The 27,665-nt window shown below is 42.4% G+C and overlaps 1 protein-coding gene across 1 annotated transcript; it reads left to right on the forward strand.

Moving 5' to 3' along the window:
* Positions 1-2,620: 2,620 nt before the first annotated feature.
* znf1035 (zinc finger protein 1035) lies at positions 2,621-23,037 on the forward strand. The gene is made up of 4 exons (XM_054622249.1): positions 2,621-2,908; positions 12,384-12,437; positions 13,818-13,866; positions 13,960-23,037. The coding sequence occupies exon 4, from the start codon at positions 14,001-14,003 to the stop codon at positions 22,428-22,430; it is 8,430 nt and encodes a 2,809-aa protein (XP_054478224.1). The 5' UTR covers positions 2,621-2,908; positions 12,384-12,437; positions 13,818-13,866; positions 13,960-14,000; the 3' UTR covers positions 22,431-23,037.
* Positions 23,038-27,665: the final 4,628 nt, after the last annotated feature.

A 27,665-nucleotide genomic window follows, 5' to 3' on the forward strand; every position in this document is an offset into this window, starting at 1 on the left:
ACGAGGGTGAATGGTTCAACATTGAAAAGCCGCATAACCAACACGTAGTTGCTGATGACTACATCGTTAGCACAGTAACCCGTATGATGATGTCTGGACAAACAAATCTGATCTGATCACTTGCACGGACAGTCTTACATTACATGACAGTCATTTAGCAGACGCTTTTATCCAAAGCGACTTACAATCAGTAGTATATTACATATCATTCACCCATTCACACACTGATGACAGGCTACCATGCAAGGTGCCACCATCAGACTCTAACTAACATTCATGCAACATCCAGTCCGATGGCAAGCTTTCGGGAGCAACTTGCCCAAGGACACATCGACTGCCGAAGCCGGGTATCGAACCACCGACCCTCTGATTGGAGAACTACCTTGCTCTCCACTACGCCACAGCCACCCTAAAGTCCCAGTCTTAAAGATTTGATTTGAGATACGAAACAATTTGTCTACAGTCAGAATGTAGACTTATACTTGCATGTATTTTGGAAGGGAGTACAAGGGAAACCAATTTGTTTAAGTTCTGGGCTTAAGGAGTCAGTACACTTGTCAGATCTTCAGATGTGGGAACAACCCACCCTCATCCCGCTAAACTCACAAAACTTTTCAATGTTGGAATTGTGGGGGCTCTGTCAACCCACTTTTGTAACTTTAACAACTGTGCCCACTTTAAGGGCCTTTCACACACAAGTTTAGGTTTGGGCACTGGGTCCAGAGCATATCGCGGCGCACTTTGCCAAAATGCGAGGAGACGCGCAATCCATTATAAATAATGGGTTTCTGAGTGCAGAGGTGCTGTTACCGAATTCATGTGAAAACCCCTTTATGCATCATTTGGTCTGGAGTGCAGGGGTCACAGAGGCGTAATTCGAACTTCAAACTAGTTTTTCGCATACCTCTTCCTTAAACATATGACCTTGTAGGGACCACTTCTTACATATGGAGACATATGGTGACATATGGAAATTTCCCAGTGCAGCCACAGTCAGGGGTTATTCAGTTGTTTCATATTGTTAATATTTTTAGGTAGCCCAGGGGCAGAATCGCTGGTAGGGAGGGGCCTCATCAGGACTTTTGAAATGTGGGGGTTCGCTTCTGTATTCCAACTCAAATTTAAACTAGTAACCACTGAGCCACAAGTACAGCCTATTGACACCAGGATTTAGTTGCGGTAAGAGTAAAGTGTAGTGTTTCTACCATGTATTGGGGTTACAGTCAAGTGTACAGCTTGTAGAATATGGATCTTAACATCAGTGCTTGATCATGGCAATAGTGAGTGAATAACTATAGGAGAAACAAATTTAAACCCACCAATTGAGTCATGCAGTCACACAGAAATACTAGACTAGACCATGATATTGAGACCCGTTTTTATTGCAAGTTGTAATTGACTGCCAAAATGCAGCCAGTTATCTAACTGTACACACTTAAATAAACTCAGTGACGTAGGATCAATGACTCACTGATCTGCATATTCTAAGGTAAAATCCAAGTAAACCTGATTCATAAATGCAGTAGAGGAAATGGTCTGGTTACAGAATATCATATGGACCCTCTGAACATATTCAGAGGGTCCTGTTCACCCCTTACATAAAAATATAGTTTTTTTTCCTTCTTCTCAAAAACAATGTGTTCTTCTCCAGGGTGAGTGGTTCTTATGTGCAACCAGCCAAGGGGGTCATGTGATAGACCAGGACAAGGAAAGGTGGCGCCATTTTATTGCAAGCCTTGGACACAAAATGGTGGTATGCAACTTAACCCTTTAAAGGACCAACTACATCTAGTCCAGCAGACAAGTAGGCATTGCCAGATTGATGGATTCACCCCCAGTAACGTTGATCATGTAACACAAACAGAGTGGAGTGCCAAAGCCCGACTTAGGACTCCTCTGACCAGTGCAGTCACTGCCAGAGCAGGTAGTCCTGCCTGCAGGAGCAGCTGCAGCTGAAGGGAACCGTGGTGCGGTCGTAATTGACTGCCAAAATGCAGCCAGTTATCTAACTGTACACACTTAAATAAACTCAGTGACGTAGGATCAATGACTCACTGATCTGCATATTCTAAGGTAAAATCCAAGTAAACCTGATTCATAAATGCAGTAGAGGAAATGCTCTGGTTACAGAATATCATATGAACATATTCAGAGGGTCCTGTTCACCCCTTACATAAAAATATAGTTTTTTTTCTTCTTCTCAAAAACAATGTGTTCTTCTCCAGGGTGAGTGGTTCTTATGTGCAACCAGCCAAGGGGGTCATGTGATAGACCAGGACAAGGAAAGGTGGCGCCATTTTATTGCAAGCCTTGGACACAAAATGGTGGTATGCAACTTAACCCTTTAAAGGACCAACTACATCTAGTCCAGCAGACAAGTAGGCATTGCCAGATTGATGGATTCACCCCCAGTAACGTTGATCATGTAACACAAACAGAGTGGAGTGCCAAAGCCCGACTTAGGACTCCTCTGACCTGTGCAGTCACTGCCAGAACAAGTAGTCCTGCCTGCAGGAGCAGCTGAAGGGAACCGTGGTGCGGTCGCCCGGAAGGAGTCGTGCTGCTGCCCCGACAGGCTCCCGGCTGTGTCAGCCATAGAAAGTGGAGGGGCGGGCTCTCCCGGAGCTCCTGCAACCTTGTTATTGGTCGTAACCAGACCGTTGTATAACTTACGCACGATTTCGGACACATTGTCTGAATTTGCGCAAATACAGGAGAATGGTGTCGGATTTGGATTTGACGCTACCAGGGGCACGACACGTTTAGACCACGTCGTCCTGGGACAAGGATTCTCCATCGTGTCCCTCCTCCAGAAAGAGGAAAAAAGAAGAAGGAGGACAGACGCTTTTCTTCGGACACTGACAAAGAAAGCACCGTCTTTTGGGAGTGGAGGAGCGGCTGTGATGTGGTAAGAGGTCCTGCTGCAGAGGAGCCATTGGTTATCAGTGCTAGCTAGCACGATGCTACAGGCTGAGGTAGCTAGCTAGCTTCACCCAGAACATCATCAGTGTGTGTTTAAAACACGTGGTTAGAGTCGCTAACCCCACTGCTGCTGAGATTGTTTGTGTTTTGATTGCATCTTACCGTGTGTGTGTGTGTGTGTGTGTGTGTGTGTGTGTGTGTGTGTGTGTGTGTGTGTGTGTGTGTGTGTGTGTGTGTGTGTGTGTGTGTGTGTGTGTGTCCTGGCTGGCTAAAAGTTGAGCATCTTATTATTATTATTATTATTATATTCCTTTATTGATCCCCATGGGGAAATTCAAGTGTTGCAGCAGCTCAACTACACAGACACAGACAATAAATACACATACTATACAACTACACAGACAATAAATACACATACTATACAACTACACAGACAATAAATACACATACTATACAACTACACAGACAATAAATACACATACTATACAACTACACAGACAATAAATACACATACTATACAACTACACAGACAATAAATACACATACTATACAACTACACAGACAATAAATACACATACTATACAACTACACAGACAATAAATACACATACTATACAACTACACAGACAATAAAACACATACTATACAACTACACAGACAATAAATACACATACTATACAACTACACAGACAATAAATACACATACTATACAACTACACAGACACAGACAATAAATACACATACTATACAACTACACAGACAATAAATACACATACTATACAACTACACAGACAATAAATACACATACTATACAACTACACAGACAATAAATACACATACTATACAACTACACAGACAATAAATACACATACTATACAACTACACAGACAATAAATACACATACTATACAACTACACAGACAATAAATACACATACTATACAACTACACAGACACAGACAATAAATACACATACTATACAACAAAATAAAGATAGAACTTAGATAGATCTTACAATGTGACAATCAGGACAACATGGGGTGATTTAAATGCTCATCTCTATCCAAATGATCACCGAGAATAAAACTGTTAAATGAAAATGTTTACATTAATAAAGTTTTGGTGATATTCGTACACCTGCTGCTTATCATTTATAAGTCCATGAGCTCTGTTGACCTGTGGCTTAATTGCTTTAAAAATAGTTTATTAAAAATGCTCAGTAAACTCTACAGTAACAAAATTGTCACTCTAAAGTAAATTATGCATAATCTGTCCTATCATTTTGCACAAATATATTCTACATAACTAGTTTCATTATCTTGGATAATGTGTTTTTCATATCAATTCACTAGTCTGGCAAAGTTTAAGTGGCGGGTGATGATGGGTTAAATGGGGAAACCATTTAACCCAGTGTATATACCTGTGGCAGAGGTCTGCTTTCCAGGTAGGTAAAGAGGGACACCACATCAGAAGAGTGCAAAAACCACCACAGACCCTTTTTTTTTCAGATAGTCTCTGATCCACCAGCCTCTGCCATTCTGTCATATAGTGTTACCTTAATATGCCTGTAAAACAAAACCAGGTAAAGGGCTGATCTGCTCATAAACACTTTTATTTTGAGTGTAAGTCATTTCCACAAGTGTTGTGAAAATCTGATATCAAGAGAGCCCTGCTCTCCATTTAGTAGGCAATCTATGTGTGGTCTGATTTGCCTGGCTTTGGCTGATGTTGGGCTAGGGCACATTAGTGTTGTTGTTTGTTTTAAAAAGACACTTGCGCCACTGTCATATGGGTACACGGCAGTTTGAAGGATTTGTAATTCACTACAGTTTATTTAACGTAACACAAAGTGGTGTGCCTGTCAATGTAGCTGTGTAACCTTCCCATCAAGGCAATCATATCAGTTATTACTGCTGGTGAAGTGGCTGGTAAATCCTTACGGTCAATGTGATCGTTTATCATCTGGGTGTTTGTAGTGGTCTTTTTGTCTTTTCTATTGAATAATTGTGTATAAAGCTATATGAGGTTTGCTGTATTCATCGCTGTGCAGCAGTTTGATTTAGCCATCCCCTTTTGAACACTACTCTGCAATCTCATCACAAGCAGATCTTGCGTACCTGCTAGCTTTATTACAAGGAAGTGGAGTTAGTTGGCAGTTGATATAAAAAAATAAGCCATGACGTGGTGTGCACTAACTGACCTGCTTCAATCCTACCACTCAAGACCAGAGCTGGCATAGAGGCGAAATAGCATGTCACAGTTCAACAGCAACAAGCAAGGGCATAGAGAAGGACACAGTTGTCGTCCGTGTCTACCAAGAAGATCGCCTTGGTTACGGATCAGATTTTATGCAATATAGTATTAGCTTTTAATGCTGTTCAGTCCTTGTGCGTTGTACACCATGGAAACATAGTTGCTCCTATAAGAAATGCTGTAAATCATCAAATCAAAATGAAGAGAGATTAAAATATAAGAGGCATCCTATTGTATAGATTACAAGATTTTTCGGTAATCTGCTGTTTGCTGTTGAGTATGTTACACACCATTGCCAGATGTCAAAGGCACTGTTCTAGCTGCCTCTGCGTTTCTGGTCAAGTCCAAGCAGTTCAACAACTATTGCAGGTGCAGATAGCACTCAATACGTGGGAGGGAGATGCGGCTAGCTCTGCCACCATGACAACCAGGAATCACCTTGCCCAGCCAGCTGTTGGCATGTGCTGATGCCTGATCAACTCCTTGTACTCAACTGTCCCTTCATCTACACAACACAGCCAAGATAATTTGAAATGGCACTTTTTACCATGTTGTGCTTATACCGATTTGTTCATAAAGTCAAGTGAAAAAACAAACATTTCAGGTATTTGAGCCTATATGAAAAACTGTGTGCAGGTATTTTGACTGGGGTTGTATGCCACCTTGTGTTTTTATAGAACAGAATTCCTTCCTCATGTTTCTATCCCTCCACTGCAGCTGAGCAAGAAAAAGGTGTAAACAAAACAGAGTTGGACTTTTTGGAAGATATTTAAAGATACCCACTTGATTTCTCTGATTCAGACCTCGGGTTGTCACACATCTTCTGTTCTCTGAGCTCAGTTTGAATATAGCTCACCACTTTGACAACATTAAGGAGTTTTGTGTTGCACTGGCACCTTGTCCTTTGCTACCAAGGACTCATCCATCCAAAGATGCACTTCATGGTTTCCTCTATAGATCAGCGTTTGCGAAATATCTTGTGAACAAGTTTAGGAAGAGTGTTTGATTTCAATTAAAACCCTTTTTAGTTTAAAGGGTATGAATTGATTTTAAAATGTTGCTTTTCTTTCCTTTTTCCTAGAACAGTTCTCACAGTCTCATATTGTTGTCCAGTCATCCTGGTTGTGTCATCAGTTGTTGTTCCATTGCATTTATTCCTCATCAATCCTACTGAATCAAAGAATGAATTCATAGTACTGAAACATTTGGCAGGGCTGAAGACTAACTTTTGACATTGGTTGCACTTTTTCATTTAGGTGCAGAAGCTTATAATTCAGGTTTACCCAAAATTTATCGCCACGCATTTTGGTGCCGCAGTCAGGGCAGGAAATTCAGCCGTAGTCATGGCCCTTGTTGCCCCTCTGTATGGCCTTGATGCCCCTTTGGAAATTGTATGACCATCGGCCCCAGTGGCCTTAATGCCTCGCCTGCGCTGTTCTCCTCTGCCTCCCGTCAATACAGTTTTTAGACACCAGTATCTTTTGTTGAGATACTAGATTCTTATTGGGAAACAGTGGTAGGTTTGATTTAACGCCTGGTGTAGAGCTGGAAAGCTGGGCTAATTATGACGATGGTTTCACACAAGGTGTTCTGGCTGCAATGCGGCCACCGAAGCTGACTCGACTACCCTATATATCCTACCAGATGCGCTGCAGCATGTTTCAGAAGCAATCTCTGCTTTGTCTGCTGAAAAGATGCATCTGTTTTTAATGGAGCCAGTGTGTTCTGAGCAGATACACGAGGGAAGGTCCGTGTGCTGTGGCATGGAGGGACACCGAGTGCCATTCATCTGCCTTTTGCTGCTGTGTCCTGAAATGGTGCACGAATGCAGAGCACATGTAGCTCTGACATAGCTCTCCATGTCAGAGCTACGTGTGCTCTGACATGGAGGGAGAAATGGGAGCAGTTCATCTGCACCAGCCGGAGCCCACACTCGATGTCAGAGAGCTGGTGTGTTATGTCAATTTATGCTGCTTTGTATAAAAATTCCAAGGTATATCACTTTTGATTACAAATGGGAGTAAGTGTACTGAAGGAAGAGGGGGAGCATATTGTTGATGCTGTATTACAGAATCTTTATTTAAGATTTCAGTGGAAGTGTATTTTGCTTTGTTTTGTGCTGCATTTTACAATTACATAGCCTACAGTTTGTCAAAATAAAATTAACTTAAATTAAATATTCACTTTAATTTTCTTGAAGGAAAATGTATCGTTTAGATGAATCAACTAATCTGTAAAATAGTCAATGGATTAATTGATAGAAAATGAGTCGTTTGTACCAGTGTCAGAAATGCCTCCCATACAGCCTGAAATGCTGGATCGGGTGTGTAAGTCTATGCACCCATCCAATATCAAGGATTCAAGGATCAATTATTGTCATTATGCAACACAGGGTACAACAAAATGCAGGTTTAGCCCAATCGCTACACAAGTAAAAACATAACAAAACAAAAACAGTAGTGCAATCACCTTCCTCTTGTGACGGGAAGTTAGCCAGGAGCAGATTGGGTGGTGGAATAGCCTTAGGGCCTAGCTGGGTTAGCTTAGCTTCCATCTAGTCTCTGATTAAATCTATCTTGTTTTCAATACATTTTGTCGTTTGGACTAAGGGCTGTGATAATTACAGAAACAAGAACACAGTGCTGCATCGCTCATAAAAGCAGGAAAGATGTCCGCTCTTGTGAGCAAAGATAATGCAAATGCGCCTATTTGGCGATTCTTTGGTTTTAAACTAAATGAAAAAGGAGAGCCAAAGAACATGAACAAAGTTATGTACAAGGAGCAATGTTTCTCATTGCTATTTAAGCTTTGATAACCATTTGTTGAACGGTAGGCTACTTACTTGGAGCATTTTGCTTGATGGTTTTGTGTCATGCACTTGGCTATGTCATGGAGCTGGCTAGTCTGCCCTATTTGACTTCTGCTAAAGTAATACTTTATAGAACACTGTGCTTGAAATACACCAACAATGTGCGCAGTCATGGCCTAGGGGTTTAAAGTGCTAACCATTAAATGGAACGCCCCCAGTTCCAATATGGCTGGGACCATTCCTTGTCTCTCTCCCTTAATTTTCTGTTTTCTCTCAATTTTTACCCATGCAGTGTCTATCTTTTATTATTACTTAAACCGTGTATTTCCATTAAAAATCTGTTGTCTGAAAATATGGTACAACATACTGTTTTCTATTACTGATGCTGTGCTGTCAAATGTGTAGCTAGAGATCAAGACTGTGATCTGTTGGAGTTGTGTAGCTAGCATATCTGCACGTAACCGGTGCACTGGTGTGGAGATGGTCATGGTCGTCCAGTACAATGGTCAGAACAGAGTTGGCTAGCTGACCAATCAGGGCAGACTGGGTTATTCTGGAGGGAGGAGCAAGTGTTTCAGGCAGAGTAAGAAGAGGTACACGCAGTGGAGGCACGCATTGCTGCGTGCTTGGCTGACATCTCGAAGTGGATGGCGAAAGCTCAACCTGGACAAAACCGAGCTACTGTTCCTCCCGGGGAAGGGTTGCCCGCACCGAGACCTGTCCATCACCATTGATGATGCCGTGGTGACGCCAACTCGGACTGTGAGGAATCTGGGTGTGACCCTGGACGACCAACTGTCGTTCTCAGCAAACATTGCATCGGTCACACGCTCCTGCAGATTCCTCCTCTACAACATCAGGAGGATTCGCCCCTTCCTCACTGAGGAGACGGCGCAGGTGCTCATCCAGGCTCTGGTCATCTCCCGCCTGGACTACTGCAACTCACTACTTGCCGGAGCCCCGGTGTCGGCCATCAGACCTCTGGAGCTTGTCCAGAAAGCTGCAGCTCGTCTGGTGTTCAATTGCCCCAAGTTCTCCCACACAACTTCCCTTCTCCGTTTTAAATTTACTTTAAAATATGGTTAACAAATAAGAGTATTAGTCTGAGTCCGTTGGGGTCCCGGGCTTTACTGATGAACCCAAATGCCGACGGGAAGAAACAGTTTTTGTGGCATGAGGTCTTGGTCCTGATGGACCGCAGCCTCCTGCCAGAGGGAAGGAATTCTAAGAGTATGTGTCCAGGGTGAGAGGTGTCTGCTACAATCTTCCTTGCCCGCCTCAGGGTCCTGGAAGCGAACAAGTCATGGAGGGACTGCAGAAAGCAGCCAATCACTCTTTCAACAGAGCGGATGATACACTGCAGTCTGCCCTTGTCCTTGGCAGTGGCTGCAGCATACCAGACGATGATTGAGGAGGAGAGGATGGACTCAATGATGGCAATGTAGAAGTGCACCATCATTATCTTTGGCAGGCTGAACTTCTTCAGCTGCCTCAGGAAGTACATCCTCTGCTGAGCCTTCTTGGTGATGGAGTTCAGCTCCCACTTGAGGTCCTGGGTTATGGTGGAGCCCGGGAAGCAGAAGGACTTCACGGCGTGGATGCGGGAGTCACACAGGGTGATGGGGGCAGGCGGGGATGGGTTATTCTGGAAATCCACAACCATCTCCACTGTCTTTATAGCGCAGAGCTCTGTTGTTTAATCCGCACCAGGGCACCAGATGGTCAATCTCCCACCTGTAGGCAGACTCATAACCACCAGAGATGAGTCCAATGAGGGTGGTGTCATCCTCAATCTTCAGGAGCAGGACGGACTGGTGCAGCTGTTCGTGTACAGGGAGAACAGAAGAGGGGATAGACAAAGCCTTGAGGGGAACCGGTACTGATGGTCCGAGAAACTGAGACATGTTTTCTCAGCTTCACATGCTGCTTCCTGTCAGACAGGAAGACTGTGATCCCTTTGCAGGTGGAGTCGGACACGTGCATCTGCGATAGCTTGTCCTGCAGCAGTGAAGGGATGATGGTGTTGAATGCAGAACTGAAGTCTACAAACAGGATCCAGGCGTAGGTTCTGAGGAGTCCAGATGCTGGAGGATGAAATGAGGGCTATGGGATAGATGGTTGTGAGACGCAGGCCCCTGTTTAGTTTGGGGAGAGGGACCTGGTGGTCCAGAGCTGGGCTACGGTGTCATGGGGTATGGGGTCAGGACTGTTCTATGTTTTTCAAACCGACAGTAAAACTAGTTCAGCTCGTTTGCCAGGCGGAGGTTACTCATGGAGTGTGGGGCTTTAGGCTTATAGTTGGTGATCTGTTTGAGACTTCCCCAGACAGAAGCAGAGTCAGTTGCTGAGAGCTGCTGATGCAGTTTCGAAGAGTCATTTAGCATCCATCACCGTCATGCAAAACGTATAAATGTTTATGTCCTTGTCCCCACTCCTAAATGCCTGTTCCTCTAGCCACCTGTCTGAGTTTAGCTGTGATCCAGGGTATGTCGTACAACCTGGTGATTGTTGGAACACAGCTGTCTTCACAGAAGCTGATGTATGCGACATAGACTCTGTGTACTCACTGTTGGTAGCAGTCCTAAATACATCCTAGTCTGTACAGTCCAAGCACGCCCGAAGAACCTCCCTAGCCTCACCCCTCAACTGCTTTGATATCCTGACAAAAGGCTTACAGAGCTTTATTTTCTGCCTGTATGCAGGAATCTCTCTGGTTGTGCATTTAGGAAATTGTCTGTATTTAGGGAGTTCATGGCAGAGATTTTCTTAAAGTTGCCAAGAACCATTACTAAAGAGTCCGGGTTGGTCCGCTTCACACACAGAATTTGGTGGGCGCTGGGCCTCCTGCACGTTGGCCTGCGGTGGAACGTTATCACCGACCAGTATGAATGAAGCGAACTCACGGGGGGAGTAGAAGGGTTTACAGTTTATAATAGAAGATTCCGAATCAGGAGAACAGTGCTGCAGAATCCCTGTCAAGTCGTTACACCAGCCACTGTTGGAGTAAAAACAGATTCCTCCACCCTTCGATATGCCTGAGAGCTCCGTGTCACAATCTGCTCTGAACAGCTGGAAGCCTGCCAGCTGGAGCACAGAGTCCGGTATCATTCCACATAGGGTCTCAGTGAAGCACAAAACCGATGATGAAGAAAAGTCTCTGTTTTTCCCCGACAGTAGCTGAAGTTCGTCTGGTTCAAGGAACCACAGTGCCGTATTAGCCCACTGTGTCCCTTGTGAGCAGGACCATTTTTAGTTGTCAGACAACATTTTTTTAAGAGCATTGATCTTGGATTGAGCTTTTCTTACCATCCATATTCAATCAACCATATTAAATCTCAGGTAAGGTTATGGTTAGATTGTCAAGAGCGTAAGGGTAGACGTGTTGTACAGGTCTAACTAGGGATGCACTTCTACCACTGTTTTTCAGTACAAGTACTTACTTTTAAGTACTTGCCAATACCGAGGTACCACTATGAGTACTTAAATTGAAAAAAAAAAAAATAGGATGCGGTTGCTGGCATTTCCTGAAACATACAGAGCAGCAGGGAAGTTCATAATTAACTGTTGGACCAGGCTATCTGATTAACGGTTTAAAGAAGGAAGCTGAAAAGCAAAGCAAACTCAGAGGAGCGGCCTGTTACTTAAAGGAGTATAGCTGGTTTTCCTTAAAGGTCAGCCCACCTGAGCTGATGCTATCTTCTGGGCTAACCCCCTCCACTTAAATCAGCAGGTGGCAATCAAGACACAGGACCTGAGCCTGGGTCTCCCAAGGAGCTGTAGCATTCATTCACAGACCAATAAACTGTACACACACTGCGCTGCTGCGTTCACAGCTATAACGTTACTGCTGACTTCATACTCCTAGTCACACACGCTCTGTCTCTTGGCCGGACACTCGCTGACGCAGCGCTTTGCTTGCAATACCCTGGCGAAACCCTGACGAGATTATGCCAAGCAGACAAACTGCTGACTACCTTACAGCTAAACTAATTGATTTGGTGGAGATCTACTGGGTGTGCAAGTAACTTGTGGCTGCTAACTCTCCCAAACGGGTGAACTGGGGTCTGTTTTGCGCATAAACTGCACTTGGCGATACATTATGAATTTAACCACTATGGTTCGTTCATCGGGTTGTCGTTGCAGCCGGGCAGATTATCAGGCTCAACTGACGAGTGGGTAAATGTCATGTTGCCATAGTGGTATCGGGTGCGGTTGTATTGTAACCGATACCCTATACTGCATACCTAGGTGTAACAGCTTTACCCATTGCAATAGGCATAAGCCTTGATTTCCGTCTTGTGTGGATCGATAGCCAACACTGCCATTTAAAATCTTGTAAAAACAAATTGCAAAACATGTTATAACAGTAATAATAATAATTGCATTTCTTTCCCTTTTACAGACGGCCAGGATTGACATCTTTGAAGATTTAAATGCCAGCAGACTTTAACACAAGGTACAAACGTTTTTTTAATATTAGTTAAGTTTGTGTGTGCTTGTTATTGTCTTTGAGAAATTCTTGTTTTAAAGAAAATTATAAATGTGATTTATCTTAAGGCTTCCATTGCATTAAATTAACATAAGCTAATAAAAAAGCATTGCATATATTTTTAAGACTCCTATTGATAAGTTCAGATATGACAAAGGCTACACCTTGCCAAATATGGGTTACTTTACAGCAAAACTTTACAAAAAAATGTTCTACTCATTTTTGGAGGAGGCAGCGCTCTGCTCCTCTTTCTACCACCCTTAATTAATTTTCAATTGGCTCCCCAAACCCCTCCCATACCCAAATTTCTGCTTCTACAACAATGGAAGCTACAGCCCTTCCGGCCTCTTGATCTATCTATTTGTAGATTCAGTAGTTCCAAAGGTTAGCAATGCCTGAAAGGCCATCTCATTTAGCCTGATGGCTTCCTTCACTGCTGATGACCACCAAATAGTTCTTGGATGACAGATGCACAGGCATTTGTAGGCTTTGAACATGGTCCGCTCGGATTAAAAGTCACCAGCCTCCCCTGGGATAGGGAAAATGCCAGGTGATCCTATTTCACCCTCACAACACATGTGGCTTTGCTTAGTCTGTTCAATCTTAAGCTTAAAGTGTTTGGGTACCAAGTACCATCATTAATTACTTCATGCTTACATTGTGTTTTGGACAATACATGACTAGAGGTCGATTTAACAAAGCACCACTCTGGTTCAGTGAAGTCTTCCAGCTATTTTGCTATTGACTCCCCAAGCAGAGCCCTCCCCAGGATCCAACCCTGAGACTTGAAGAGCCTCCCAATTACATGTAATCGCAAAAATTCAATCCCAGTTCTTGTCCAACTCACCCCGGGCAACCTTGAAAAAGGAGACTAATAAAAATGTCATTATCAATTAATTTAACTTATACTCTATTTGATGTCAACAAAAAATAGCCATGAAATATGGTAAAGGTGACATCCTCAGATTGCTTGTTTTGTTCAGTCAAAAGTTCAAAAATGAAAAGAAACGGGAGGAAAAAGGAACACATCTTCACTTTTGACAAGCTGGAACAAGGAAATGTTTGGTATATTGGATGATGAATTACTTAAACAGATGCATATTCTGTATATTTGTAACATGGCTGCAAGACTCAGGTACTAATAAACTCCTCCACAACTATAAGGGAAAGCATTTTAACTGGGGGATTTACAGTGGGGAATTGTGTAGTGCACCCCTTGTTTCATGTCATTGTACCTGATCAGAAATTAATTTTTAGATTTGATTTTGTCAGCATTTGTAGATGAGATTTTTTTCATTGGCCTTGTGAAATGTTCACAATAATAATAATCAAGATATATTTTTCCAGGTTTCTTTGCAGATGTAAAACATCGTCCTGGATAGTCCTAGTCCTTAAGGTCAGAATTTTCTTGTCTAGTATTGTGTCATTTTTGAACGTGCTAATGGTTGAAGTTTCTCTTTTGTAATACAATGCTTATTTGTGTTTTCAGGATTGGGCAAAATAAGCTAAAGCTTCCAATCCTGGCAGAGAATGGCTCATGGGTGGGATTCATACTTCCATAACCTTCCACCTCTATCATCAGAACCAAGCACTTTGACAAGGACATCAGAGTCCGAGGGAAGTCTTTCCCAACATATAGAGAACTTCATTGGACATCATGACTTCCCCGGCACAGAGGCTTCACATGCAGCCTCTGCAACAAACTCAAACTTCAACCCAAACTATTACTCAAATTCCAGTATGGAAAACCCCAGTTCAGACTGCCTTTATCAAAATTACGGCAATGAAACCCCATGGCAAGCTGATGGCGAACAAATGGGAAAAGATTACTTGCCAAGATGTGGAAATAATGAAATCTCAGATTTTGCCACAGATGGATTATCGACATCTGGATCTTTTCCTTCATCTTTTGCGACAGATTTACAAGAACTTAAGCAAGACTGTGGAATGCTAGCTACATCACTTCTTGAGAGCTACTCAGATGTCAGTAGCTGCTCGGATGCAGATGTAGTTGAAACAAGGCCTTCCTGTAAATTTATGGCAGGCAATTCAGTTCCAAAACTTAAAACTGATGTTACTAAAAAACCCAGCTCATCAGTATGGCTTTTCACTGATACTGTAAATATGACCGTTCCGACTGAGAGTCTGTGCCCTAATAGGTCAGAGACTAATGTAGCTTTGCCAAGTACATCAAATGTGATGATGGCAGGAGAAAACATAGTTGAAGACAAAATAAAATGTCCCCAAAAAACTGTCAAAGCTTACAAAGGAAACAACCAGTCCTTTACTACTACTAACATGGTGACAACTACAAGGAGAAAGACTGTCACGGACAGAAATGATTATGATGGTTGCCCAGATCAGAAACAAAAGATGGATGTGGAAAGAGATCTCACACAAGGAATAAATTCAAACATCACGATAAGTGGCAATGAAAAGTTGACTGATGATGGAATACAATACCTGGACGGCAATGTGGAAGAGCAGATTGCTGCAGCTGTGCCAAATATCCTGATAACCTCCAACAATGTGCAAGATCTTTCAGGCGAAAAAGTTCTTAGAAAGGAAATTGAGGAGTCATTCAACCAAGAAAATTGTGATCCTACTTCCACAGATGATCAAGATAGAAATGTGCGAGAGGACAAGCAGGACAAAAGTGAAGTCCCTGGAAGAGAATCAAGTTCATTAGAAAAACAGACTTTTGATGAGCAGACATCCCTAAATCCCAACTCTACTGATGGTCAAGTTGAAACTATGGAGACCAACTGTGAGAGAGAAATTCAGTCATATACCTCAAAGTCTACAGATCATCAGTGCATCAAGTTGTCCGATTCTACAGATGCCACTCATGAACTGGGGGAATTCACAAGTACCTTTAAAAGTAAAAATAATGATGTTAAATCCTGTTTGCAGTTATCCGGGCACCAGTCTTCCAAAAGTGTGGCACAGGACAATATTTGTTTGAGCCCTGCTGTGACGAGAGATGGTTATCTCAACAATACCAGTGACAAGAATAAGCAACGTGTTGCAAGTCATTCCGATCCCTGCTTACAGACAACTAGCTCCAGCACAGATGTAAATCCCTGTCTAGAAAAAGAATGGACCAGTGCAGCAGAAAATACAAATGCCAAATCTCCAGATCCAGAGTGTAGTGACACGGATGTCACTAGTCTTCGTATTGATAGTGGTGACAACAACAAGCAAGGTGTCGCTATTAATGTCGAATCATGCTTACAGCCAAACGGCTCAAGCACAGACGTAAATCCCTGTCTGGAAACGGAATGGACAAGTTTACCAGAAAAGAGAACCCCGACCTCCTCAGCACCAAATTGTAGTGACACTGCTCTGACTGGTGACAGTAAAGAGCAAAGTGTTTCTAATGGTTTAGAATCTTGTTCACAGTCAAACACCTTAAGCACAGAAATAACTACCTGTGTAGAAAAGGAATCGACAAGTCCAGAAGAGAATCAAAATGTAACCTCTTCTCCAGATCAGCAACAGTCACAACATCAAAGTTGGGGGGCTCCAGAACAAGGAATCCTTAATGGAGATGTTGCTGAAAATGCAGCAGAGTTGTTTAAAGAGTTGGACACATCTGTAGATGAGCCGTCCTTGTCTGGCGTCCTCTATGGTGAACCACTGTCAAGAGAAGATTCTTCATGTGATGCTGATGAAACAGAACTTGACACAAGTCCCTATGAAGACACTTCTATGGCCAGACCTGACAGTAACAGCATGAACTATTCAGAAGGACAAGCACCTCAACTTAAATCCTCTAACAAAATGAGAAAACGCCTGCAACCTGTTGTTATATTGAAGACATCAGAGTCACTAAATGGAGCGAGTAACTCTTATCATTGCGCCGATTGCCAACACACAACCCACAATGTTGATCATCTAATCGAACACTACCATTGTTGCCATTCAGTGCAAAACTTCCAGTTTTGCATGGCTTGTAATCTCTACCTGATGAGGAATGAACCAGCAGAGAAACATGTATGTTGTGTGACCAAAGACGGCGCTCGGCTCTCTTCTGACTTCAGCCTACCGAACAAAAGAAAACGCCTTGAAGGCCGAAGGTGCATTAGATGCGGACTCAAATTTTCAAGACATACTCAATATGTCTCGCATATACGATCTCACACTGGCAAAACACCCTATAAGTGCAATGGATGTGGATCCTACTTTGCACAGTCTAGTAGCTTGCGAAGGCACAAGCACATACCTGGCAGATGCAAGAAATCAAAACTTCAAGGTACAAATTCTGATGCTGATTCTCATATCAAGGAAACTACACCACCGCTGCAAAAGGACCGTGTACAGAAACAAATCTATCCAAATCTACCTAAATGTTATGTTAAGCTTGTTGACATCTCTAAAACTCATCTGGGTAGTTTATGTGGGAAAGACTTCTCCACTGCAGAGAAATCCAACAAACACTTCTGCAACGCACACCAGGGAAAAAGTCTGGCAGTTTCATTAAGTCGGTGTACCACAAAACACAGTGGTGAGAAAACCCCAAAAGTGGAGAATGAGACAAGAGCAAAATATAAATGTCCTCTCTGTCCACGGCTTTTCAAGTACTCCTTCAACAGAGCTCGGCATTTGCGTGACTGTGTAAGAAACTTCATATGTGGTGGGAAGGAAAAGATTTCCGGTAAATATCGGTGTCCCTTGTGCCATGTTACCTTCACTTCATCAAGCAACCGATACAGACATATTAAAACATCTTGCCTCAAAGAGTGTGTAAATCGTCTTGCTAAAGAGAGGGCAAAATCAAAGAAACAAGTTAAACAGACAGAAACAAAGGAAATTGACCTGAAAACCCAGTCCAAGCAAGATGAAGAGAAAAAACTGCCTGAGGAAGTAGAAAAGGCAAAAAAAACACACCCAGCTTTAACAGCCCTCAAGCCTGTGCCACGTTACAAATGCAACCTTTGTCCTGCAGTATTTTGTCATGCTTCTGGAAAGTACAGACATATGAAGAAACATGAGCTGTTTAAACTCACTGGTAAAATGGTTAGGTACAGGAATTCAGTTTTCTCCATCAAGTCTAAACCAGCAACTTTAAGTAGTTCAAACACTGAAGAGAATAAGGATTGCCCAAAATCAATTGTGACAACTGGCAGTCTTGCCCCTGGCTGTAAGTTTTGTGGAGAATGTTTCGACACACCCCAGTCACTGGAGAAACATGTGCGCAGTCACAGAGGCGAAAAACCATACCGCTGTCTGGAATGTGGAAAAGGATTCAAAAAACGTGCATATCTGATTGGACATAAAATCGTTCACCAGCGGAGGATACAGTGCACTGTCTGCAGAAAGATTCTTCCAACTATTGGCGAACTGATCCAGCACAGAAGCTCCCATCTGAAAAGGGGAATGCTTCAATGCCCAGACTGTCATCGGCAGTTCCAGTATCCTGCACATCTCCTTCGGCACTTAGACGGCCACAGAAGGAGAGAGAACAGGAAACGTCAACTTGGAGAGAGACCATCATTAAAACCCCAGGAGTCCTTGGATTCTGTAAAAGAGCAGAGTGGGCCAAAGCAGCTTCAGTGTTCTTTGTGCAAAGAGGTATTTAATGATGCCCAAGTACTAAGAAAACATTGTCTTACACATATATCTGAGTCCTCGTCAAACCAGTGTCCATTTTGCAAAGATGATTTCAGTAATCGCCGCTATTTGCTGCGCCACATGGTCAAACATACCGGAGACAAGCCCTTTTCCTGCACTAAATGTGGAAGACAGTTTTTCCGTGACTTGTACCTAAAACTTCACAGTGAGAAGTGTTTGTCTGCTCAAACCAGACATGTGGTCACAATGGAGTCTAACACTAAGATATGGCCACATCGGTGTTCCTACTGTCCAAGGACATTTGATAAGAAAAACCGCCTCAAAAATCATAACCGTAGCCACAAGGCCAACACTCTGCTTCTATGCTCAAAATGTGGGCTGTACTTTGGATTTAATAAATTACTGCAACATCAGAGGAGGTGCACAGGAACTTCAGATCTCAGCACTGGCTTATCATCTGTTAATGGCAATGTCTGTAAAAGCATTTCACAGACGAGCCCAAATGCTGACATAATGCCTCCAAAGTCGAATGCAGCCAAGATGCTTCACTTTAAATGCCCTCACTGTACAAAGGGGTTCAGGTACAGATCGTTACTTTTGAGACATCTTGTGTCACACACTCGTGTGAAACCCTATGCATGTACGCACTGTGGACATGGTTTTGGAAATCAGACAAAGTGTTTGCAGCATGAAGCTTTCTGTGATGGTGTTCACAAAGAGGGGCAGATGAAAGTCAAAGGTGATGCTGCAGCTCAATTGTCAAAGACGCCTAGTCTCAGTGAGGCAACACAAAAGCCAAAAACAGGGGGTGGAGCAGAGTTAAAGTGCAAATTCTGCACAAAGACTTTCATGAAATCACGAAGCCTAAGGCGCCACATTTTGACACACAATGAAGTGAAACCATATCGCTGTAAAGCCTGTGACAGCTGCTTTTCAAGGTATGATCACCTGAAAGTACATCAGACTCGCTGTAAGGGGAAAAAAATACGATTGGAAGTCTGCATTCCCAAAATCAGTTTAGATGATGTTGGCAAGGGTTGGCAAAATAAGTATTGTATGCCTACAGCTGCTGAAAAGCAGGAGACATTTGAGTGCAAAGTCTGTTCAAGGATCTTCTCCAATCAGTCTAAACTTTCCAGACATGTCACCATGTTCCATGTTGCGAAATTATTCAAGTGCACAGGCTGTGGCTCGTCATTCGCTCATGAAAAGTCTCTGAGAAAGCACAGGAAGATGAAGAAGTGCAGGACTCTCTCCAAAGAAACAAATGCTTCTCTGCCACTGGAAACTAATCCACCAACAGAAAATGTGACAACGGCGCTTAAAGGGGTGAGAAATAGAATTGTACACCGTATCCAACCTTATTTGAACAAAAAGTACAAACACACATGTAGTTTTTGCCCCCGCGCTTTTCAAAACACCTGGCAATTGAGTGTGCACAACCGCCTGCACACAGGAGAGCGGCCATATGCCTGCGACGACTGTGGTCAGAGATTTATAAGGAAGGATTACGTGAAACGTCATTCCCCAAAGTGCACCAAAAGCCAGAGCCAACAGTCAACCACTAAAATCCCACCAAAAGGCTTTTCTTGTGCATACTGCAGTTCCCGCTTCTTGCTATTTTCACAGCTTCAAGAGCATTTTTTAAATGCACACAAACTGGAAACAAAGGTTCCACCAATATCCACTGCTCCCCTACAACACCATCTGTCAAATATACCAAACATCAAAACCGAGCCTTTGGATGAGAGTTGTGATAAACAGCTAAGTGATGGTGCTAAATTAATCTGTAAACTAGATACAGATCTTAATAGTAAGGTCCCCAATTCATTGTCCTGCCCAAAGTGCAATATGTCCTTTATAAATAAAGCTGGACTATCTGGTCATCTGCATGTTCACTCAATGGAGCTTCCTTATCATTGTAAAACATGCAAGAAAGGCTTTTGGAATAGAGGTGTTCTCCGTAATCACAACAGGAAATGTAGATATGGGTGCATTTCAAAGAGCGGTACAACCCAACAGTTGGAAGTCCCTTTGAAAGCAGAGATTGATTTTGTGCTAAATGACTCTGTTCTAGTGTTCAAAGAGGCCTCCGAATCAAGTGGCACTGGCGTTTTGCAGACCAACTTCTCTTGCAAAGATGACTTGATGGATGAATCCCCAGAAAATTCAGAAAGAAAACCGATGCAAAGCAGCTCAAGTAAAGAAAAGAAAGCTGTGCAGTACCAATGTTCAGAATGTGATAAGAGCTTCACAGATGGCTTATTGCTCATTAGTCACCTTGAAGACCATGGAAGACAAGAACAAGCAAAAAGGCGCAATGCATGTATTAAGTGTGGGCAGGAGTTTGCTAGTCAAGCAAATCTTGCAAGACACATGAAGATGCATGGAACTGATGGGAAATACTCTTGCCCTGACTGCTCCAAGGTTGTTAACACCTCATCTGATCTTGAAATCCACCGAACATGTCATGACCCAAATAAGCGTTTTGCTTGCAAACTGTGTAGTCACAGGTTTGGGACAAGACCATCTTTATGTAATCATTACAGAGAAGAGCATCCAGAAGATGTGTTTACTTGTCGTTTCTGTAACAAGGCCTATTCAGTCAAAAAATCACTGGCAAGACATTATAGAAGATGGCATCAACAAGAGCAGAGGAATCTTGGGAGAACTGTACAGGAAAAGAGCAGCTCTGAACAACAATCCAGCAATCATGTCAGCACAACTGGTGAAAGCGATGAGGATGAAAATACCGGCAGTGAGGACAGCGACTCGGACTCTGCGCCATACTTCCCGTGCCACGTGTGTGGCAAGACATTCCCAACATCAGAAAGTCTTGAGGACCATCAGCGGTGTCACCTTGGCGAAAAACCACATGAATGTGCAGAATGCGGTAGATGTTTTTTCCAGGCGTCCCAGTTGCAGCAGCATCAGCGAATGCACAAGTCTGAATTTCAGTGTCAGGCATGTGGTAGGGGTTTTGTCTCACTCTTTGCGCTACGTAAACACAAGCATACTCATGGAAAGAGCCGTCCCTACCGTTGTTCCAAGTGTGACTTCAGTTTCACAGGACCGTTGCAGTTGGCAGAACACATGTCCACCCACCGTGAAGAGAACTTCCCATGTGATATATGCAATCTTGTGTTTATCTCCAAGAGTAGTAGAGTTGAGCATCGGAAAAGCCACTCTAAGTCAAGTGAACGCTCACCACCCCCAATTTCAAGGGCAGAACATGAGAAATCTGCTATCCTCTCTGAAAGCTCATCAGTGTCCCCCAAAGAACTTAAATATCGCTGTGGTGTTTGTGGTGAGCGTTTCAGAGACCCAGAGGAGCTCTCAGAGCATGGTTGCATGGAAGCCAAAGAGCGGCCATACTCCTGCTCAGACTGCGCTAAACATTTTCTGCATGCATCTCACCTGAAAAAGCACAGGACCAACGATCACATATCATTGTCTAATAGTGAATATCCGTGCAATCAATGCAACAATAGTTTTTCCACCCCTCAGCAATTCCTCTCCCATCTGAAGAGCCATGGTGATACCGCAGCAGAAATGAAACCCATCTCTGAAGGTACAGGTGTGGCTCAATCACACAGTTTCATATGTCCAGTTTGCCATCAGTCTTATGCCAGTGCCACTGAGTTGTGTTGTCATTTTCCCACGCATCCTGATGGTACCTTTGAATGCAAAACTTGTAAAATGACATTTCCCTCTAAAAGTAAGCTTGAAGAACACGAGATCCGTCATGTGACATCAGCTACAGAATTTGAATGCACGGAGTGTGGCCAGAGGTTTTGGGGAAAAGACGCTTTCAAACAGCACCACTGTTCCCATCGTAAGCATTCATCAAATCCATCGGCTAAGACATCCACTCCTACTGATTATCAAGCAGCAGGAGAGGAAGAGGAGATCGACGTTACTGGAGAGGACTTGTATAATTGCCCTGTTTGCTCAATGCAGTTCTCCTCAAAAAGCGGTCTTTTGGAGCATCAAAATAAACAGCATCGAAATGAGAAGCCATTCGTATGCGAGCTTTGTGGAAATACGTTTGCCAAGAGGCGATACCTCAAAGAGCACGAGCGAAGGCATCGTCAAAAAAACGCGGCTCCATCCGTTGAAAACAAGTTCAAATGTACCCAGTGCCACACCAGTTTCAATACAGCACAAGATCTGTCAGTGCATATGAGATTGCACGCTCAAAAAGAAGTTGGACAGCACCGCTGTGACATGTGCTACAAGTCATTCAGCCATTGGTCTCATCTGAAGCAGCACCAAGAGAGTCATGTTGGCCAAGTTGTTTATGAATGTACAGAATGTGACAAAGCCTTCGCTTTTCCTCACCTGCTGGAGGAACATCAACAGACTCATGCTGGGTCCTTTCAGTAATGGTTGTTGCAAATCATCTACCTTATCCGTCTTTTGAATAGCTAGCTATAGTAACTTGAAATCCCTTTCATGCCTTACATCTGACTGTGTACCTCCACTTGATATCACAATTTAGATCCAATTTGTATTTTTGACCCTTTTAACATACTGACAAAGATCTTGGCTCATGTCTTTATGACAGACAGTCTCCTCCTGCGTTTCTATTTGCAGTGTATATATTTTTAGTTCGAGTATGGGATTAAATGAGCCAGATAGTTTCTTGACAGTGTTTGTAAATCTATGACGAGCCTATGTAAAGCAGTTTAACGTTCTGTGTGATGAATACAGACAATGCATGATGGGATAAGATGTTTATCGAAAGTCTTGGATAAACGCTGTCATTTTTTATCAAACATGATCATTTATGATGTTTGACATTTATTTTGAAATAGCCTTTAGTTTTGTTGATAATATGTAAGATAGCCTTCAAACTGCTCATTTTATCTGTTGGCAATTTCTATATCGTGTACTATAGATAATTTTATATTTTTCAGTTAAACATTTCCCTGTATTTATAATGGGTTGAATTTTTTTTTTTTTCAAGTTGCAAGTTTATTGTACATGCATTCAAAATACGTTGTAATTAAATATTTCTTAAGAAATCTGAGTTGATGCATTCAATTAAGGAGTAAAGTTAACTGGAAAATCTATCTATGCGTCTCTGTTTCTTGGTATTTCTGTGTAATTTCTTTGATATTCTGTGTACATTGTGGGAAACTAATTGAAAGATAGCTTGCCATGAAAAGCTGCACTTGATACCACCAGCCCAAATAAGAGCCAAGTTGACCCCCACAAAACACTGCATTAATGTCTTCAATTTGAGGAGTGAATGTTACTTTCACAAACAAAAAAAGAGGAAATAAGGAAAACCTGACTATCCTTGATTTGAGAACAGTTATGTGGTTATTAAAAATGCTAAAAATCTGCTCGCAGATATAACTGTAAGCAACATTTAGGAAAGCGCTTTGAACATTTAGTTTGCCAATACAGAGTTGTTTGCTTTTAGTAGAAAAGGCAAAAAAATATACCATTTTACAAAATAGTCGGACAACTTGGCAGATCACTGCTTATCACTGTTGGAAGCTGAGATGGTCCTGGTTTGTATCAAGCAGAAGCCTGGGGCCTTTCTCTGTGGAACGTATATTTTCTTCTTGCATCCATGTGGGTTTACCTCTAACAGGTTTTCTGCCTCCCTCCTCTCCAAAATACTGTATTAAATGTGGTGGTCTATTTTCTATCTATTTGAACTCTTAGCCTGTTGAAAATAGATTTAATGGTTTAATTGCCCAGACTCATGGTCTAAGATTATCTTTATTTTGGGGTTTCATTCTAACAGAATTATATTCAAATACATATCTAAAATGTGAGCACCTAACAAATATTATCACTGATTCACACTTGAGCTTAAAGTAAGTGGGTAAACCTAACCTTATCAAGTTGTAATCATTTTATTTAAAAAAAAAAGTAAATGTTATACATATATTTAACTTATGGTCATAGCATAATGAGATGAAAGACTGATGGTGCCGAAAACTGCTTCAGTCTGGATGGATGCTCCAGACTGAAGCAGTTTTCACCTTCTCAGCTCCATAGAGCCTGCCACTGCAGGTTAGTTTCAGGCCATTAGTTGTCATAGTAACAGATAAAGTAATCTTGGTTTCTGTTAAAGGGCCTTTTTTGTGCGTGCCGTTCTTGAACCAGAAAGTCCGAAGGCCCCTGAATTTGCATTTAGGATGCCTCTCATAGGTGCTGCTTAGCTATGGTATTAGGAAACAGTTTGCTTTGGTCCTAATATCATGTGCTTTTGACTTGTAATCTTAGCCTAAAAAGATACTGTGAATCAGTCCCAACGATGCAGGCACTCCTTCTAAATTTTATGAAGGTGTACTATACTTTGCTAGGTCCATTTGTTTTAAGGAGTAAGTTAAAAGGAAATTTTGCCAGCTTTTATGTTGATGTCCAATCAGTGCTGATGGTAAATGTAGACCACTGAAGACGTAAAAGTGCGTTTGTTATTGATCGACAGAGCGAATCTCCTATTGGGAAGCAATGCCGGCTGTGCCTTCATGTACCAGGAATCATTGCGCACAAGCTACGTCTGATAAACACGATGTACTCACAAAATATTAAAGGAGGAAAATATTCCTACACCTTTATAGAAAACGGTACACCTTGTGAATTTAAGTTTCTCTTCTACACTGAACTAAGACAGGCTTAATTGCCTTTTTATCTCATTGTAAAACACACTTCATAAATTCAGACATATCTTGGATGGTTTTTCCACTGTTAAGCAACTGTGGTTTTGTTGAAATAAATCTTAATTCATATAGTAAGGTGTGGTAACATCACAGCGTTTTCCCACTCTGTATCTCTCTGCCAATGGCTGTTCTAACTACTGCTGGTCTTGGTTGTGTCTTCCTGTTTATCTTTGGGACCCTGAACAAGGGCCGTTTCTCAATACCAAGTATGGTCAAGTATGGACTTGCAAACTTGCAAGTTCATACTTGGATAGTTCGACTCGGGAGTACAAACTCCCGAGGACGGGAGGACGCAGTACGGTCATTTTGCAATTGGAACAGCAGCGAACTTGATGACGTCACCAACGTCACGACGTCACCAACTCAGCTCGTCGGTCCCGCTTACTCCGGTTATCTTCAGTCATATATATTGACAATAAAACGAAATATGATATAAAACACAACCCTGCCTTTTTTCGTTTTCATTTAGAAAATATTAAAATATTAATATGTATATGTTTTGTGTTACATCTGCAACCACAACCACAGAGACACCGGAGCCAGCGGCACATCTGGAGAGGCCTAGCCGAGATCAGGCTGCTGTCAGCGGGCTGCATGAGCACCACCGCCCGGTCTCCTCTCTGGTCCTCTCATATCTCTCTCTCTCTCTCTCTCTATATCTCTCTATATATATATATATATATATATATATATATATATATATATATATCTCCGACCGCCCGGTCTCCTCTCTGGTCCTCTCATATCTCCGACAAACGTCGGCGCTTTTTTCAAACAGGCTCTATCTTGATAAATTGACCGCATATTTTAAGTCTTAACAACTACATTCTCGCTTAAAAAAATGTTAAAACTAAATTCCGTTACACAACAGCAGCAGTATTTAGACAGTTATAACTGACAGTTGTGAGCCGTCTCGCTACTGTCGGCTCTTGTTTGCTGGTGAAATGCATTCTGGGATACTTGGCTGTCCAAAGTCCACACAAGTCTCCTCCGATGCATCCCCGATATAATGGGCGGAGCGAGGACACATCCGGGTATCTGGACCGTACTTGGCTGAATGCGAACTTGTGTATTGGAACAGTACTTGGGCCGCGCTAGATGACGTTTCACAAGTTCACGAGGACACAAGTACAGAGAAGTTCACATATTGAGAAACGGCCAAGGTCTCCAGCACACCTCTGTCAAAGTGAGGAAGAAAACTTCCATGTATAGGAACGCACACACGGCTCGCTCCTCTGAATAGCCAAAAATAGCCAACGCTGACATTCATTACAGCAGAACGAGTCCATTAGAGGGCAAGTTATTGTTTACTCTGAGCAGCTCATGTTCTTGAGGGTCCCCGCTGTCCGTATCTGCCACACTGCCACTGCAGCCTTGAGCGGCCTCTCTCAGGCTGAATGCAGTTGAATATCCGAGTCAGCCAAAACACCTGCAAAATGTACAGTGATAAAAAAGCATACATAACACCCTCTGCAGTCATATTTTGGGATGCCATTGGAATGCCAAGCGATGAGAAGAAAGATAAGACCGTAGCTCCCAAAGCTGAATTAGCTGAATTATGTTGTTCTTCCTTATACCAAGTACGTTACTGGGATACCGAACCACAACAGATTTTTCTGCTGTGCCCCAGAGACACCGAAATTATCAGTAACAACTGCAGGCTTTTTTCATAAAACTAGTTTGGATAGGTGGAGATAAAGTAGAGAATTGGCGATTTTTTTCTTTTACTTTTAGGTAAATTACAAGATCAAAGGCCAGCAAGTTGTCTTCAGTGCCAGTGACTCTGTCAACAGATTTATTAGTGGCTGCAACTGATGCACTTGACTTGAGGACCTGAATGCATGCCCTGTCATCTTCCCAAGCAGGAGGAAAGACATTTCCATATTGTAGGGAAACAAAGAAACTGCCCGTCCACTCATTGAACATTTACTGAATGAATATGAACTTTCTTAAAATGTTCCTTCATGAGGATAATTTGTATTGGTTAGGGATTGTCCTACGCGGCATCCCACCACCAAGAGTGGGTTAGTGTCTCTGAAAAGACTTGACAGGAATATAGTCCTTAACTTTAAACCTCTCACTGTCAGATCAGAGGAGCCCTTGAGGAGCTGCATGACATGTTGGAATAGTCTGGGAAAGTCCAAAAAATGAAATATCTATATACTGAAATACCAACGTGAGAGCAAACATTCTTGGAAAGTGGCTCAGATTCATGTTATCTAGCCAAACAAGTTATGTGACATACTAGATCCACATTTCAGAGAGAGCAGCCAGTAACTGCAGTCGTCTTTCATCCCAGTAGCAATTGCTTTATTCAAGAGGTTGAGGAAGACAGTGTGGCAATGTGAACCAGTATGTGCTTAGTTTGCAGAATAGGAAGCATAGGAAGTTTGACTTATATCAAATTTGTACTGTTAGAAACCCACCGTCCACATGCTATAGAACTACAGTAGCTGGAGACAATGGGGTTTATCGGATGTTTGTGGACCTACCTCAGGTTGGTGAAGCAGACCAATAATCTTGTTTTCCACAAGATACCATGAGGAAGGCCCGGCCATACAGTGGACAAAGCTTTCTGGCCATTATTGGTGCTGGTGAAGGGATTGAATTAAATTGCTTGGGATTGACTAAGGTTGTCAGGGCTGAATCAGTTGGGTCCCCAAGTTGGTAAACCATGCCCTCTTATCTAAGTGTTAACCAAAAAATGCAGCTTCTGCTAGCCTAATGGACAGGTCAAAATGAACAGTAGTCTGGAGCTATTAGTGTTAGATTTGTACTAATCTCTATAGGAAGTTTATTTCTAGCATATTTTGTACACAGGGGCAATTAAGTGTGCTTTGCATTAATAAAAACAAAAAGCTTTGTTATCTCTTAATCACATCCAAATGTGATTAAGAGATAACAAAGGTAATTAAATAGAGTAATTTAAATAAATAAA

This window comes from Anoplopoma fimbria, chromosome 20 (genome assembly GCF_027596085.1).
Source record: "Anoplopoma fimbria isolate UVic2021 breed Golden Eagle Sablefish chromosome 20, Afim_UVic_2022, whole genome shotgun sequence".
NCBI classification, from domain to species: domain Eukaryota; kingdom Metazoa; phylum Chordata; class Actinopteri; order Perciformes; family Anoplopomatidae; genus Anoplopoma; species Anoplopoma fimbria.

Excerpts from the sequence above, each read along its gene's own strand:
- znf1035 (XM_054622249.1), top strand. The coding sequence starts at position 14,001 with ATGGCTCATGGGTGGGATTCATACTTCCATAACCTTCCACCTCTATCA.